General features: G+C 36.9%; 1 protein-coding gene across 43 annotated transcripts in view; it reads right to left on the bottom strand.

Annotated features, from left to right (window-relative positions):
- NRCAM (neuronal cell adhesion molecule) overlaps positions 1-18,550 on the bottom strand; it is a 144,211-nt gene that overhangs the window by 37,178 nt on the left and 88,483 nt on the right. For 23 of the 43 annotated variants that reach the window (XM_038154732.1, XM_038154744.1, XM_038154741.1 and 20 more), the window contains 10 exons: positions 18,411-18,467; positions 16,288-16,399; positions 14,184-14,368; positions 12,588-12,719; positions 4,967-5,110; positions 3,848-3,959; positions 3,353-3,519; positions 3,122-3,269; positions 2,455-2,579; positions 1,166-1,195 (listed from right to left, as the gene is read on the bottom strand). In XM_038154732.1, coding sequence (XP_038010660.1) covers positions 1,166-1,195; positions 2,455-2,579; positions 3,122-3,269; positions 3,353-3,519; positions 3,848-3,959; positions 4,967-5,110; positions 12,588-12,719; positions 14,184-14,368; positions 16,288-16,399; positions 18,411-18,467 — 1,212 coding nt within the window. The remainder of the gene's footprint in view (positions 1-1,165; positions 1,196-2,454; positions 2,580-3,121; positions 3,270-3,352; positions 3,520-3,847; positions 3,960-4,966; positions 5,111-12,587; positions 12,720-14,183; positions 14,369-16,287; positions 16,400-18,410; positions 18,468-18,550) is intronic. The other 20 variants (XM_038154743.1, XM_038154749.1, XM_038154746.1 and 17 more) reach the window with 3 other exon arrangements.

Raw genomic sequence — 18,550 nt, 5'->3', positions numbered from 1 at the left:
CATTAACAAGAATTGGTATTTATTTTAGCTATGTCGGAGTGCACTGTGATATAAAAATGTGACGAGATGCAAGGAATTATGAAATGCATGTTTAGTTTATCTTTGAATGATTATGGACGGGTATGTATTGTAACAGACGTATCTCATACAACACAGAAAATAAAGAAACATTCATATCAAAGAAGCTTTTCTAGAACCATTACAAATATTTTTATGGGAATTCAAAACAAATATACTTCAAACAGAAATTAATTGCAAGTTACTAAATTATTTATTTTTTGATGTTCTTTTAAAAAGACTATTTAAAAAGTAATACAATTCAAGCTGTTATGATACATCCTTATAATGCATAAAGATGTAACTGTCCAAATTCATGAAGGTAATTTATTACATGATTTATTACACAAAAATCACAACTAATAAGTAGGTTCATGTAAGAATACATAAGCATTTTCACTGATAGGATTTACGTAAAAATGCTTAAAACTCTTACACTTAAAAGTGTTTTAGCTTATTATATTGTACTTGAACCCCCAAATTCAGGAAACATACTACTAAATTAAAGGCTCTATACTATCAAATATAAGACTGTGCCTGACTAACAGATTTTTTTTAAAGTTTTAACTTAAATTTTATATTTTTGGTGATTTCATCAATTGTAAGTCAAACTGGTCAATATGATCATATTCATGTTATGAGTGGAGTAAAATTAAGATAAATTATGAAATAAAATAGAGTAGGACTAAGGACTACAAGGCTGCAAAACCAATTTTAACATACAACATAACATCGTTGGTGCAAATAGTCTTTAATAGTTTTTCACCAAATAGTTGGATTTACATTTTAGATATTTCATTTATTATATAACTAACTTGTGTTACAGTATGGTTTATGAGAAAAACATTGCCATCCTTTACCCAATCTTAATTAAAAATAATTTATCTCTGAAAACCACGTATTCCCTAAATATAAAGCAGCCTGCACTTTAACATTCCAAAGTTCTGTGGTACAGTAATGAAGTAGCTGGTAAAATGGGATGAAACCACACAGACACAGACACACACGCACAGAGGAAAAGGGGAAAAAAAAGGCAAAAAAATTGCAACAGGCAAATGAGAAATATATCTGCCTGATGATGTAGAAAGAGAACTTTGTTTTAGTTTACCGTAAATGATAGCTGGTGTTGGGGGAGCAGCTGAAAAGAACATTAATATAAAGGATTTAATCAGTTAGTAGCCAAAGAAACAGAATACTGTAGGTAGTTAAAGACTATAGAGACAAAGAAAAGTTATCTTATTTAGATTAAATGGTTAATTTTAAAAAACACATGATAATTTTTCACTGAAGAGCTAAAAAAGTGTTCTTGAATATTTTATTCATTTTTTAAAATAAGAGTAGATCAAGAAAATAAATAAAGTAAACAATCTTATAAAAATGCCTAAATAAGTACTAGCTTCTTGGCTTAGATCATTCCTGGATAGGCATAAGATCACAGCAGAATTTTAAAACACAAACATACTTGCTCTGAGTCTCCAATGGAACTCTTGTTAGAATCATTCAGGACATCTACTTAAAACTTCCTTACAAATTAGAGAAGGGGCAACGTAATACATTTGGCAAGAATCTGCAACCATAAAACCCTAACAGAGAACTAAACTGAAAATATAATCCATGAGAAGTCATACAACCAAGTGTGCTCAGTCTTTCTGAAGCATAATTTAGTTGTCAAAGAGATTCCTGAGATACCATTCTCCCAACACAACAAAGACATGTTCCTGTTGGAAGGAGTCCAGACGAGGGTCACTAAGGTGACCACTGAGCTGGAGCCCCTCTCCTGTGAAGACAGGCTGAGAGAGCTGGGGCCGTTCAGCCCAGGGAAGGCTCTGGGGACACCTTAGAGCAGCCCCCAGCACCTACACAGGCTACAAGAGTGCTGGAGAGGGACTTTTCACAGGGGCAAGGAGTGGTAAGACAAGGGGGAATGGCTTCAGCCAAAGCAGAGTGGGTTTATGTTGAGTATTAGGAAGACACTTTTTATGGTGAGGCACAGGAACAGGTTGCCCAGACAGGTTGTGTGGAAAGTGTCCCTGCCCAAGGCAAGGGGTTAGAACTAAATGACCCTAAAGGTCCCTTCCAACCCTAGCCTTTCTGTGATTCTATCATGTTCATGTTCAAATACCCTGCAAAATTTCATTTCCTGTAGTAGCTCAGATATGGTCAAAACAAAAAGCTATACAGCACAAATCTGCCCTGGAGCTGCTCAGCCATTTGGTAAACAGCTGATTCAAATGCAAACTGTAAGGTGATACTACATTTTTTAAAAACTGAAACACATTGGCACTTAGATGGCAGTTCCGTTACCCTGTCCTAAAAACCAAAACTATGTTTGTGCTTTTCACTTTAAATCTAATGCTGTTTTCATACTTAACAGTAGAAATTTGAGAGCATTCTTACCAACAACAGTGAGCACAGCACTTGCTGAAACACTGTCCAGAGTAGTATTAACTATGCAAGTGTATGTTCCATCATCTTTATCAGTTACATTCATAATGGTCAAGTTGTCTTTACCAACTAGAAACCTGTAAATACAATAAATTCAGCAGCTGCCACTGTTATAAGAAACTTGCATAAAACATTATCAAATCCCATACACTTGTACATACCTAAACAGCTATGTTTACCCAAGTTAGCCTATGGGACAACATCATCTTTTTCTTTTTCCTTCATTGCTCTTGACCCTCTTCCCACAGTTACTTTTATTCTAATGTGCTTTTCAAACATATTCAAACAAATTTTAAATATTTGTGATCCAGAGCAAAATACTTTTCTGTTATCTGTTTGGCTTCTTAAGTCAATGATCTTTACCTTACACTTAATCTATAAAGTCAGTGTGCACAGTTTGTGTAAATGTTTACATCTCATTTTATTTTTAAATCTATATTGATATTTTCATCACACTAGGAAGATCCTTTAGTCACCAAATATTGGATAGCCATGATGGTTATCAGTCTTCTTTGGAAAATATGTCAATAGGTCAGCATGTTTCTTTCAAAGATCAGGAAAACGAGCAGACAAAAGGACCTAGAAAATTAAAAAGAAAGAACAACGATGTGGTCCTTACCTTTCATCATCTGGCAGTTCATCATTGTCCTTCAACCATGTAACTGTTGGCAGTAAGGTAGAATCATGTTTTATTATACACTCAAAAGAAACCTGGCCATATCTCTGAATCACTTTGTATTCTGGCTGTTTAATGATCATCGTTGGATCTGAAATTTAAAATTAAAATTAGATATCCAGAAAGTCTGAAACTCTGTACTAATCAGTGATGGAAGAATGACTAATTTCTCACCTTTAATTTCCAAATGCACCTCATTTTGTATCTTTCCTAATTCATTCCTTGCTACACATGTGTATGTACCAGCATTATTCTTCTGAGCCACTGGAATTTCCAAGGTCCCGTTATCATGGAAAACGTACTCATTTCCACGCAAAATGCTACCTTTCACTCCCTTAAACCTTGGTATAAGAAGAAATATCATTAGCCAGCATCACAGTTAAATTCTGAATAGTTTTATTGTCAATAAAATACAAACTTAGGACTGCCATATTAGAAAATAGAGACAGAAGCACTCAAAGAAATTTAAACTTGACTCTCTAGGCATAACTTTACTGTTGGTTCATTAAGAACATGCAATATTGTATTAGCAAACTGTAAACAGCATATATTTTAAAAACATTATTTTAAAATGGTAAAAAGATTTAGAAGAGTTTTAAAGCTTCAAGTGTTTGTTTCCATAGATATAACTAGCTCATCTTCTGTAACATAAGCACAGCTAGAGCTTACCATTCAATCTCAGGCTTAGGTGACCCAAAATAAGCACAGTCTAGCAATGCAGGACGGTCTGCAATGACTTGATACAGTTTATTAGCAGGAGTTAGAATTCTGGGTGGCTCAGCTGAAAAGAAAAGATAATCTGCATATAGTTATAAAGTTACAAATGCCAAATACATAGTAAAAAGTATAGTAACAAATACAAAATACAAAGACATCAAGAATGGCCTAAAGAATTACATAAAAACATTTTTCCCGGGGATGATTTTGGGTCTCAGTCTGGGCTCAAATACATTCTACTGGTACTAGCCTGAGGAAAATGCAGGGAAATTATCTTGTGAAAAACAACTGTTTCTTGCCTATTTACAAGTAACAGTGATGGGTGCCAAAGGCAATGATTTCAATTGGAAAATTTAAATCAGTATATACTTCAAGAAGATAATCTCCTGGGTACAGACTGAACTATCTAATTCCAAACAAACCTGCAGGCAGAAAGAAGCTAGGATGCTTTTTTGCTGTAACACCTACATTTTCTTTCTTTTAAATGACAGTGTCAATCAACACATCTGCCAGTTCCTGCAAGAGAGTCACTAGAGGCCATTCTGCCTAAGATTTTGCTACTAGCTCTTTTAAATTCAGTGAGAAGAATTAGAGGGGCTACAACATATTGTGATCAGAAACACATGCCAGGGAAGCCTTAGAGACAAATGCATAATTATGTCCCCTTGCAGCAGTAACTTGGAGATCATCTATTCCACTAATCCAAAACATCCAGACTCAATGAAACTGTACTAAAATGTACTAACTTAAGCAATACCAATTCCTGCCTTCTTTGTCGGGCTTCTGTTTAACTGACTTAAACAAACAAAAAAAAACCAAAAGAGAGATAAACTTTCTTCCAACTTTTCCCAGCTTTCACATCTATCCTTCTCACTTTGGAACAGTAAAAGTGAAATTCAGGAATATCCTAGAAAAAAAAAAAGCTATGTATACCCTTGCTCTTTACAGGGGCCAGGAAATAAATCAATTCCCAATGAAGACCTCAAGCAAGGCTTGAGCAGAGAGTCTGTGTGTTAACAGGAGACCACTGAAAACCCAAGAAAACAGAAAAATATGAAGTCTTTTTCTTACCCAGAACATTCACAAATGCATTTGCTAGCAAGTATCCATATTCATTAGAAGCATTGCACTGATAGACAGCACTTGACCTTTCCTGCACGTGTGAGAAGATAATGGTGTCACCATCCACCTTTCTGCTAGGATCTTCTGGGGCAACTGTTGGTGTAAAGAAAAAGAGTTATTGCTTTTCCTAAACTGCTATTGGATTGCAAGTTTCATACTTCTGAAAAGAAGGAAGAATCTGAAAGACAAATATACCTTTAAGTCTTTTCCCCTGGGTGACTGATCACTAGTAAAAATGTGATTTTTTACTAGTGACATTTTACTCTGTGACTTTAAAGTTTCAAATTGATTGTTTTACCATAAATTATTTTCCAAATATAAAAATAGCCATACTCAGCTGAAAATTATCTCAGAGTAAAGAATAAGCATTCCTTCTAACCAAGTCAAGAAACAATCTTCTCAAGAGCAGAGTTAGTACTTCAGTAGGTGGCACTCTTTCCCTTATGTAAGAACGATACAATGCCATTTCCTCAACTGCTCTGGAGTGGCCTGAGCTGTCAAACAGCTTCTGCATCACAGAAGCACCCAAGACATAACTGAAAACAAAATTCTAAGAAAATACTGAAGAAGAGTAATAGCTGTTAGTTCTGATAAAACTGAAAGGCATTAAAGAAGTATAATGAAGAAAAAACTTAGCTTGTAACACCACACTGCATAAAAATGCACAATCTACAGTTTAATATTTTATGAACACACTAAATAAGACCAGATATACTATTATTGTATTAAAAGCACAAGTATTATTATTAATGAAAATTAATGGTAAAATTACTGATCTACTAATATGAAAAATAGATGCATTTATACAGAAATAAATACATCGTAGTTTGGCTGCATCATCAAAATTGACACTCTTATTGAAGCTTGAAAAAGTATATTTGTGGAACACATTCTCATACCAGGAAATTCTTATTTGAATTCATAAAAAAGATCAATCAAATTAACATCAATTTTCTGTGACAGGAACCTTTTGATTCAGACAATACCTTAGTTCTCATCTATAAAGAAAATGGAGAAATTTCTCCTGCATTTTCTTAAAGTATGTATTACTGAATTCTCTACAAAAGAAACCAGATGAAGAGGACCACAGTTCTGTGCTTCTGCTTGAGGGTATTTCCAGCTTCGATGAAATCTAAGGCCATTTTTCATGTAAATACCTCAATTTCCAAACAGCTGCCTCAAGAACAGATTTCCATTTCCTTTTTTTCTCATCTTCCATCACTCTGAGTTCAAATCAACATCATAAATTCAAAAATTTTGGAAGGAAGACAAAGGTACTACTGAGATTTTAAGCGCTTATTCTCTGGACTTCTGGATTGCTGGCACATATTTTTCTCTCTTTTGCTTTACTTCCCATTGTGTTTCATGTTTCACATTGCCTCCTTTTCTACGTAAATGCCATTTTCATTAAAAGATTCATGGGCTGAAAATAGCTGGAGCAGGTGAGCAGCCCAGCAGGCAGGCCAGTCAGCTGCAGGAAGCAGTCTGTTTCTGCATACAAATCACAGTTGAACAGAAGACAGACACAACTGCTCTCCCACGAGGAAGGAGAAGTGCCCACAGCCACTCCAAGCCTGGCTGCTTCCAGTCCTGGGCTCTGGGCTTCCCTCTGAATCCTGCAGCACTTTCTGCACACAGGTGGGTCATTAATGGGTGCACAGACTGCCCCCCTCACACACACTCCAACACTTAACCCCTTACAGGATGATGGTAGGGCCCCTCCTAAGAGATGGAAGCCATTATTTCAATCTTCTGTGGCTGAAGGAACTGCATTGTAAAAGAATGATCTAACCCCTAAATTACTATAGAAAAAGAGGGGCAGCATCTTCCCTTCCCACTGCTGTACTGAAGGAAAAAAGGAGATATCCCCTTTCAGCTATCTGAAGGAAAGGAGGTGTCTGTTCTCGGAAAAGGGCTTCAAGCTGGGGTCCCAAGAGAAAAGAAGGCAGAAGTGTCAGGTTGGCTGGTGCTTTCTGTTAATTGGTCCAGTCAATTGGATGCTGAAGGGCACTGATTCAAAAGCTCCCTGTTAAGACAGACACCTATTTAACTGTCTGTTGAATACAGCTTCTTTAATGGTCTGAAGCACCCACTGCTGCTCTCACAGACACAGAAACGTTGAGCTTGGAAGGGATTTTTGGAGGTCATCTGGTCCAACCCCCTGCTCAAGCAGGGCCACTTGTATCCAGTTATCCAGAACTGTGTCCAGATGGGGGAAGGATCACTTTCCTCTACCTGCTGGCTACACTTTTTGTCTCATGCAGCCCAGCATAACACTAGCCTCTTTGCCACAAGGGCACATTGCTGGCTCATGGTCAACCTGGCCTCCACCAGGATGCTCAAGTCCTGTTCTGCTAAGGCACTATCCATCTGGATGGCCCCCAGCATGTACTGGCACTAAGGCTGTTCCTCCCCAGGTGCAGGACTTTGTTCCACTGATCCCTCTCTCTGTGTTTGGCCATTCAGCCATTCTTCCATCCACCTCTCTGCTGCTTATCCAGCCCCTACATCAACAGCTTGTCCATGAGGATCTAATGGGAGACAGTGTCGAAGGCCTCACTGCAGTCCAGGCAGACATTATCCGCTATTCTTGCCCTCATCTAACTGGCCAGCCATTTCATCAGAGAAACTTATGAAGTTGGTCACCCCTGAAACTACTCGGGAAAGTCTCCTTGTTCCTAATGTGCCTTGAAATGGTTTGCAGAATTAGCTGCTCCATCACCTTCACAGGGATAAAGGTGATTGTAGCTCCCTGGTTTCTGGCTTATTGAAGACAGGAGTAGCATTTGCTTTCTCTCCATCTTTAGGCACTTCTCCCAGTTACCATGATCAAGCAAAGATTATCGAGACTGTTCTTGCAATGGCATACGCCAGCTCAGTCAGCACTTGTGGCTGCATCCCACCAGGGGCCACACACTTAGGTACATTCAGTTTGCTCCTGACCTAATCCTTTTCCACCAAGGGTACATCTTATTCTAGTCTTTTCCCCTGGTCTTTGGGACCTGGGATTCCTGAAGGTCAGTCTTGCTAGTAAAACCTGAGGAAAAATAGCATGCAGTACTTCAGCCCCTTCCATATACCAATCTACTTTTTTTTTTTTTTTTTTTTTTTAATCTTTTTCTGGGGAAAAGGAGTGATGGCAGGGCTACTCAAGCACTGCTTGTTTGTATGTATGAATATTCTGGTCACATTACACCTCAGCAGCTTGAGAAAGAGAAAATGCTTTTGACACATTAGACAAATCTGAATTTGGCACTGCTAGGCAAAATAGCACAATCCTATGTAATACTTAAAATGAGCTTGTAAAAACAGGATAATGCATTACAAGGATTTGCTACAGGAGTTCTGCTGCTGTAACAAGACAGGTGAAAATGTCCATCTAACAGCCAACATTTGCTCCCAATAACATGGAATCTCAGCTTATGAATGTGTGTTGGTCATTTCTGAACAAAGACCTGGTTTCACCTAATTTTTTCATCACATTGTACAATGATACAGCTTCTTGACTCCAGCCATGTTCAGCATATTCCTAAACAGAGAAGGCAGGGCCTCCATCAGATACTTCTTGTTGTAGTTAGAGATCAGCACTGTAACTTCTGTTCATTTGAACGTTTCATAAACTTCTGACAGCCTAAGCAATTACATTTTCTAGTATGCTTAAATAACCACTATGGCACCATTGCTACTTTTTTCCTGGCAAAAAGACAGAATGACTCTCTGCTCTCTGAACAGAAGTACTTAAAACTGGAAGGGAAAAAATCTGGATAAAAAACCCATGGATAACTGAAATGGTAAAGAATGTAATTTTCCTTTTCTTACCAATCTTGCTTGTTCCTCAGCATATTATTTTCCTGTGATCACTGAAATCCTTTTCTTCCTGAGTTTCTGATTCTGACAGTTCTGTTGTCTCCAAAGGCACAGCATTACCTGCACTAACTATAACCATCCTTGACTATTTTGTGCAGAATTGGAAAAAAAAATGATTATCAAAGGTTTTTTCATCTGCTGAAGTTCCCAGGCCAGATGCAAAGTTCCAACACAACGACAGCAGAAGCAGTGGATAAACATCTTCCCACGCAGTCTTCTCTCCAAAACTGAAATACTGGGGGCATTAGGGTCAGCAAATTTCTCCCCACCCTCCTGCAGTGAACAGCTTCTGGTGTGTACTCTCAGAGAAAATGATGGATGATGAATCTCTCAGCCAGGGATTATCAAGGCCTTTCATGAAAGAAATCTAAGGGCTAATGTTTCTCCCTTAAATTCAGTGTGAGTACTAATGGAGACTAACCTAGAGATTCAATCTGGAATGTAATATAAGAAGAGAAGAATGTATTAAAAGAAGATAAACACTACCTTTGCACTACTTTGTATAAATCTAAGTGTCTGTATCTAATATTTAATAGCTCACCATGAACTATAAACCACAGGACCAAAAAAATCAGTCTTTTGTACAGTATTTGCAATGCCTTTCTGAAGTCCAATTAGGAAAGTGTTTCCCCTTCCCAATTAATCTGGGTTGTTACTTTCTTAAAAGTTGAGATACTTTATGCATGGCTTCCCTTTTGTAAAAAAAACCATGCTGAATATCTAAGCAGTAAAACACAATGGATTATGCAGTGATATAAATAATGCAGCTCTTGAGTGTTAATTGAAGCACAAGGCAACACAGAGTCATGGCCTGAACTTTCAATTGCTACTTGCCAAAGTAATTCTAATTGACCTTAGTGGGACTGGGCATGAAAGTTCAGCATACTCCTGTGAGTAAACATTAGGAGGTTAGGTTAGGTCCTTATCATTCCACCATGTCTAAAGCAGCTTTTTGTTTTTTAGAAATGCTGGTGTTTTCAGCATGACTGTTAAAGAAAATGAATCAAAATAGGAAAACCTAAAATCTTACTTAAAAATATTTCTTACTCAGATTATTGAAATATTGAACAAAATTCACACCATTGCAATTTTATTTTATAGTTGCTAACACGCACTACATTTTTCTCTACTTTTTTTTTTTTTTTTTTGCCTGTTCCCTATAGATATTTAAACCTCAGCCTTTGACTGAGATATGGACGAATGGTTCTTTCTTCAACATCCCCTCTTCCTTGTCTGACTCTATTATGGAAAAACAAAACCAGAAGAATTAAGTATCTCCCAGTTGTGCTTTCCAACAGAAAATTAAAGTATTGCAAACAGATTACTAGGCCACAAGAGGCACATTGTGGGATATATGATGACAGCAGGGCTTTGAAATTCAAATGTAGCTCTTTTTCTTTGAAATCCTGCCATGGGTGTAGCTCTCTCAGCACTGCCCTGAAGCAGAAACAGCTGCTTTAGTTTCCTTTTACAATGATTTCCTAATCATTCACTTGGAAGATGAGGGGCTCAATTCCATAATTTAGTAACAAGTGAACAAAAAGGCACACTGTACTTGGTAATTTCCAGAACAGCTTTTGATAACTCAGAATAATAAAAAATCACAAGAATCTTAAGAACTGCACTTTCTGTGATCATGATGCCTCTCATAGATGCCCTGACAGATGCAGTGCACTAGAGCATCCAATCAACTTGCACTTAAATATTTAATGTGGATAAGACTTCAGATTTTCTCAGCAGTGAAAGTGACCTTTAATATAAGGCTGAGTTGCCCACTTACTTATTTCCTGTGTTCTTTTATTTTTTCCCTACTGAGTCTGAGTGGGTAATTTAATTAAAGTCTTTTAATTTTTACTGAATACCCTCAACAAGACTTTGTGTACTGATTCCTCAAGGCCAGTCCAATATATGCTGCCTTGTATTTAGGAAATTTGGTGGCATCCTGCAGCTGCTTCTGGAAACTCTTCCCTAATGTTTTACTCTTACCATGAAAGAAAGCAGAACACATCACTGCTTTTCTAGAAAATGTACTTGTTGGTCATTTGAACAGCTCATCCTACAGCTTTGATACGGAAGAAGAGCAAGGCAAGCTGACTCTCATAGCCAGATGGAAAAGATTTTACTAGTCAGGAGGCCTGAAATAATACTTAAACTATAAGAACTGCAGGATAAAAATCCCCTCCAAACAAATAAACAAAAAGTGAATGGTGAGTATAAAGAAAACAACACAGGAGGATGAGACCACCAAAAACCCAGAATGGAAAGTGAAGGACAGGTTGAAGGACAACTTTGATGATAACAAATGCATTATGATATATTTATTTATAAATATATATGTTACAAAATTACATTGATATTTTCCTTTTTTCCTGTCTTACCATTGTTTGATGAGGTGATTAATGTCAATTTACATAACTTATTTACCAATGGAAAATGTCTCAATTTAAATCTCAGGCTGCAGATCTCACTTTCCATTTAATTAGGGTTCCTGAAACAGGTTATTTGCTAAATATTTCTATTTGTTTCTACATACAGCCTTATTTTGCCCCCCAAAGTTGCACTTTTCCCCTACAAATAAGTTTAATCTCTTTTGTATACCAAATACTTCAAATATATCTAATGAGGGCTCCTGTTTACTTCTAGCTATTACCTAGATTCTGACCACAGACAATCCCTCTCCATGTCCCAAACTGGGTGAATTATACTTCATCAACAGACTTAAACAACTCCTAAACTTCTGAAAGTGACAGAAGGGACACTGTCATACTTTAGGCAGACCAGTATTTTAGAGTGCATTATCTCTCACAAGCCAACAGGTGAGACTGTCTGTTTTTTTTATAATTGTTTTGAGAAAGGGGAAGGATAAAGGTAGAAGAACCAAGTGTGAATTTACAGTACAGGATATGCTCAGTGACAACACACCACAGTGTCCTCCAGCAAGTTCTTTCCAAGGCAAGTTGTACTATATATAGCAGCTACCTTGTGTCTGTCACACAGCATTGCCAGTCCTAACACTGCAGCAATTAAGTGGCTCAATCACCAGTTCAGGGCTGCTTTTCTTACCCTTGCACAGAAAAACAGGTGTTCCACTGCCTAAGGGGTTCCTTTTCTTTGACACTTCTTGGCACAAACTGTTTGCCAGGTAGCTGCTGACACATTCAGACAGTTTTGCTGCTGCAGCTTCTTAGAGCTGAAGCCTGGGAGGCTCAAGCATACACTAAGCTGCAAATCCTGCAGTGTTCTGCAAATCCTACAAGTGCTCTGTATATCCACACGTGTGAGGACTTCACTTTTTATGTTACATTTAGGATTCCTAGGCAACATTAGCTTTGCAGTGGGGCAGCAAAGGAGAGACCTAGCAGACATGACTGTCACAGAAACACAGGGGTAACAACAACATCCCAGCAATGGCCCTGTGAGAGGGCCCATCCAATATCCACAAAGATATTACCAGCAGAATGCCAGACAGAAGAACCGGGAGCATGTTTACATATTTTAGTTCTCTCAAACACGTTAGAGGCACATTTTGTTGTTCAGCTTTTATGAACCACAGTATTTTATCACATCTTTTATGATTTAGCATTACCTGTCAGGCAAAAACTACATAAATACAGGCTCTTCACATCTATTTGACAAAAACCACCCTGAGACTCCTCATATTTTCTTACTCATGCTCCTGTCTGTAAGTAATTAAGAATCTTACTTGCTATGGGAACACCATTTGCTAACCAGCTTATACTAGGCTTTGGGTTGCCATTAGCTCTGCAGATCAATGTTCCATCTTCTCCAGGAGACAAAACCAAGTTTCTGGGTGCTGTTATCCAGTATGGAGCAGCTGGGTTTAAGAAAGAAAAGACAGCAATTATTTTCCAAAATTATGTACAGAAAATCATACGGCATAGGCATAATAATCAGAAGATAATTCAAACATGCTACGTGTAGATTTAGACTTACAGCTATACTGTTACTGTATATGTACATATATATGTGTATATATTTATAAATATATATATATATATGTGTGTGTGTGATACTCAATTAAGTGGTAGATCATACATGGGCCAAACTGACCCCCTGGTCACCCACTGCATTAAAATTCTGAGAGAAACAACAAGAGGATCTGTGTTTTATTTAGGGTTGCCTGCTTTGAATCCAATTTGCCTTTCCTAAAGCAAGCAAAATTTATCTGTGTATGACATTTGCAGACACTACAGTGGTCTTCTGATTAATTTCAGAGATATTCATGGTCTTAGTAGTTAGGCTGTTAGGACTTAATTTAGGTTTGATTACAAAAAAGAGATTTCATATCAAGGGTGAAATTTTAAAATGGCAAAATCCTTGGTCTCATTCAATTCAATGGCTGATTGCAGTGGGGCCAGATGTTTACCTGAGACAGATAAAAACACAGAGATCAAAATGGGTGAAACACTGTCCTTACTAGAAGATATTCACATGTTTCTCCATCCTTTTCTACAATAAATAACCACAAACAGCATATATTATCACATCTTGCAATTAATTTTCAGATTTTGGATTGATGGACAGATGCAAACAGAAAATTAAACTTCTGTTCTTAGAAAGGAAGTTAAATGTGATCATAAAAAGATGCTGATCTACAACAAAATAAGTGACTATTTAGCATGCAAAGTAAGCAATACAGCTGATTATTTCAATGACTAATTAACTGTCATTACAGTTTTTTGTTTCGTGGTATTCACAGCATACTTACAATTCCTATTTAGACAAACATGTTGTAAATGTTTTTAGAACTACAAGGCATCATCTTGGGCAAAAAACATGAAGAATATAGCAACAGAAATATCAGTAAAAGAGAAAAAGGAAGAAAAACATAAGACTCTAAGACAATAGTAAAATAGAGGAAAGGAATAATCTGGGCTATACGAATGAAGAAAAATGGAGAAAATTAGGATGAAATGATGAAGAGAGATAAGGAGGAAGATAGAGAAGCAAGAGAAAAAAGCAGCCTACTGACAGATAATCAAAGGATCTAAAATAAATGTAGTACTTGTGCAAACTAAGGCATTATCTTACTACTGTTACAGTAAAATCAGTAACAACTTAGCCTGATGCTTTACAAAGTAACATTAAAAGATGAAAAAGATATTATAGATAGCAAAGCCCTTCTGGTGTTAGAATGCAGGCAGTTGAATGTTTCCTCAGGGTGATTTTTTAACCATTATCATTCAACCTTTTAGCTATAATTCATCCTAGAAAGCCTGCTTCCATCCTGCATTCTGGACCCTCGACAGCATTGCATTAAGGATAATTTTAGTATTACCTTTCACAGTTACTGAAATGACATGATGAACTGAACCTAATGTATTTCTCGCTATACATTTGTAGTTCCCAGAGTCAGCTTCTGAAACATCTATAATCTTGAGAGTTTTCTTAAAGTTTTCAAAAAATGTTCTGTTGGCTGGCAGTTCCCCACCCTCCTTGATCCAGCGGATTACTGGTGTGGGTCTGGAGGAGGAAAAGCACAGATCAAATTTAAGGACTGAAGAAAAGGAAGGTAAGAGTTCAGTACATTAATATTTTTAATATTTGTTTTATAAATAATTATTTTAGAAGCCTCTACCCAGATTCTGGGCCACATCCAACAAATATGAAAAATATGCCAGCATTTGTTTCTAGGAAATGACAAGTCTCACTAACATTGTCAACGACCATCTGTTCATAGGATTAATAATTACAGAATACATTTGTCTGCTGATTAACCTAAAAAACCTGAGAGTTGATAAATGAAGACAAGCTTCTACTATCAAATTGATGCTTATGGTGCTTTTAGAGGTAGCTTCCATAAAATGACAGGTTTATAATTGTCCTTTGTGTGAGCAATATCCTAATGCTTCATGAACATCACACACTTCACAAAAGAGCTGTAAGGAGACAGAAACATTTCTTGTAAGAAATCAAGAAAAAATGTCAGTACTGAGCCAAGTATAGCTACTTGTCACTGCACTGAGTCTAAACCTTGGCTATGCCCCATGTTGTCCACAGAAGTTGAAAGTTATTCAAACACAAGGAGATATAGTTTGAAAATTACAAGAAATTATAATTTGTTGCTTACTGAATACAATGTCCTCTCTCAAATGGTAATGGCTCTAAGCAAATGTTCTCTTAGCAGTCTAATATCACATATTTTATAACACAGACACCTAGCAAAGCTGACTTTTAATTATAGTGTCAGTGATTAGGAATAGTTGTTTCAAATAAAATCTGCATCTGGCCCTTTGTAGACAAGTATTCCCTCGCTGACTATTTGTTTTTTTAATTACATGACACCTAAGGACACAAAGCCATATAATATATTACAGTCTATTTTTTTCACAGGTTTTATCTAGCCATTTTACTGGAATTTGGATCACCTAATACTTTTATTCCAGGGCTGTCAAAAGGCATATAACTATGTTGCAGATGAAGATTACCTGGGCTGGTGCTAATTCCACTCACGGGGTAGTTTTGCTGGTGCTGCTGGGGCAGGCACCTGAGCAGGCCACAGCTGAGAGGGAAATACTGCACTAGGGCTCAGATCAAGCTGTGCCTGAGCATGCCCTGTGGAGCTCATGCAAGTGAACACGTGTGTGGTGCTGTGGTGCATGATTTGCAATTATTGGCATTCCTCATGGCTACCTGAGAGCACTCTGCCTTTGTGCACTGCAAACATATTTACAGTTCTTGAAATAGGTGCTAAAGGTTTTTTGCTTCTATTCTATAACCAATCTATTCTCAGATTTCTTCCTGAGAATGAAACTGATGTAAAGGTCAACCTAACTCATGAAGTTAAATTGCTCTTAGTAATCTTCTTTTTGCACAATAACCAGCAGAAGCAAACTTGCATTGCATTGAAGAAACAAGTACCAATTAAGCTCAATTACAATGAGAAACGAGATGTAAGGGCCTGAAGATTTGTTCTAACAATTCCCACCTAGCACTACTAAGTAATTATTAACACACATAAACAGTTTTCTTGGATTAGAACAGCAAATTCTTATCTATTTTTATATCATTTGAGAACCTAATGACTGTAAACTTAGGAAGACAACATAAGCTTTATTGCTGACTGCAACTCTGTGGATATGTGCCTGAGATTAGTCTATAGCATTTCTTGCCCTTTAAAAACAATGGCACAACCCATATCCTGTGCATGGGGCTTGGGGATATGAGAAGGCACAGGCCATACACATTCACAGCCAGTTTCACAGCCTGCTGATGCCCAAGTAAATGGTGGAGTTCCTTAAAAAAACTCTTTCCATTTTACACTTCTGCTTCTTTGAAACACATAAGCTTATACAGCGGTCATGTTTTTAAGCATGCCTGAAATGTTTCCCTCTGTTTCTGTATTTCTATTTAGGAAAAAAAAAGTCTCAAAAGTAACTCACAATCCTGCTGCGATACACTCCAGCAAAAGCACATTTCCTCTGAGTTCCACTTTGGTACTTGTGCTACCTGTTGGTGTTAGAAGAACTGGCTGCCTCTCTGTAACTGGCTTTGCTGGAACAAGAAGTAGTAAAATAATTAATTTCTAAACTTTATTCTGATACCAATCAAGTGCATACATCCATTTTCATATTTTGAACAGAGATTTTGCTCCACATTGGCCATTTGATTAAAAATCATTGTGCAGCACAACTACAAAGCTGAACACATTAGTTTTTTTGACAGACATAACATATCTGTTAAATGCCACAATTTTGAACACATAGAAGAGAAATGTTATTATTAAAAGACAGGAATAATTGATAAAAAGCTTTTACATAGGCAACTGTGCAGTCTTAATCCTAAGTAGCTGCTGTTTCATTCAACAGAGCTATATTGGGGAGTAAGGCCACTGGTGTGAGGGACAGTGCAAGACTGAGTGTTACTGAAAATTCCTGGGCTTCCATCAAAATAAAAATAAAAATAAAGCAAAGTTATTTTTAATCAGAAATATAAACCAAGGGAATGAAAGGTACAGTCTGCTTTGGAATATGTCTTAATATTTTCTAGATAATGTGAGGCGTTGTTTCAGAAATTAATCCTGATATTTTCCTCTTACTATATATTTAAGTTTAATTTAAGCTGTTCCCCAGTCTTACAATATAGAACCTTGATTAACCTGTAAGCAATAACCACAGTAAACAGGCAGCTAGAAATATAACTCATTACTGATATTATACTCTGTTGGCTTTTGAAGAATATGGTATTTCCTATGCCTTCATGGAATTCAGAATAAGAGTTTTCTGTAATTATAGAGCGTTTTCTGTGACTAGTCTAATGTTCTCTTGCAGCAATATTAATATGTAGAATTAAATGGCTCCGAAGTGTAGAATTAAATGGCTCTGAAGTAAGAGTCCAAATCATTACAGTAAATAATTTTGTTTTTTAAAAATGGGATTAGAAACATAATAAAGTTTGTTAGGGTACAGGATTTACTGATACATTAGCATAAATACAACATTTTAATCCAGTATGTGCTGTGAATTCCTTAATAACCCGTACACAATCACCTCAAAGTTGTGGGAGAAAAGAGAAGTCCAGAGTCAAGAACACAGCTGAAAGTCACAGCAACAAGTCACCTACCCAGTTCTGGCCCTGCCAAGGGCTGCAGACTCACTTGGCCACACTGTGAGTGCTCAGAACTATCACCCATGGTGGTTCTGAGCTGGGAGCCAACCCAACAGTGTTTTCTTCACTAATTGTAGCTAATACATTGGTTTGTGTTCAGGTACTTATTTCTTGTTTGTCCCTCCTGAATAACATGTCATTTTTATGTAGAGAAGTAAAATATTCTGTGCCTATGTTTTATCTTAGAATAACATAAATTATGGTTTAATATGCACCAAGCCCATTTCACAAAGAAAAAGACAAAGAATAGAATAAAAATCAAGTACTTTCTATGTCACCCAATACCAAGTGGAGAGTCTAGAATCAGTGGTGCTCCACAGTCAGCCTTGCTAAACACACATACATCTGTTCAGGAGGATTTAATTCAGAAGATACAACAGACCATTCAACATAGATTAATGGAAAGACCAGCTTAAACACCAAACAAACAAAACTTATCCTACCACTATGAATTTATTGGCACATTCAGTAAGTTATTAAATGTGAAGTGGATTTGTTAGGTGCTTAATTGTTGTTATTTATTATGCAGCACATGACATTGAATAGTCCTAGTGATAATGAACACAATCAAACTACTAGGTAAATTGGAGGAAAAATACAAAAAAAATCAACACAGTATAGAAGTAATTTTTGAACTCTGCACCAGTGTGAAAGCACTCTTATCAGAAGTGTTTATATTTTCTATGAGCCGTATGTTAAAAGAGTATTGAAAAATTAAATATTTGAAAGGATCACACTGTGCAGTCCCTTTGCAAAGTATGTATTATCACCAGCACTAATTGATACCTTTATTAGAAACTGAAAAAGGAGCAAAATATTAAGTAGCCATGGAGGTGAAGTTAGTTAACTAAATGCTACTGTAAAACAAGGAGTATCAGTGGGGACCAGTGTAACTCACCACCATAAATATCAGTGTCACTCAAATTAGCAGCTATAGTGTCATTCAATGAATCCACTGAAATAAACAGAATATCATGAAGAAAGCATAAAAAAGGGATAAATAAAAGTTCTGGGAATCAAAAGGTGATGACATGGCCA

This window comes from Motacilla alba, chromosome 1A, assembly GCF_015832195.1.
Source record: "Motacilla alba alba isolate MOTALB_02 chromosome 1A, Motacilla_alba_V1.0_pri, whole genome shotgun sequence".
NCBI lineage: Eukaryota > Metazoa > Chordata > Aves > Passeriformes > Motacillidae > Motacilla > Motacilla alba.
The sequence above is the reverse complement of the archived record's forward strand: the minus strand, read 5'-3'. Positions and strand labels throughout refer to the sequence as shown.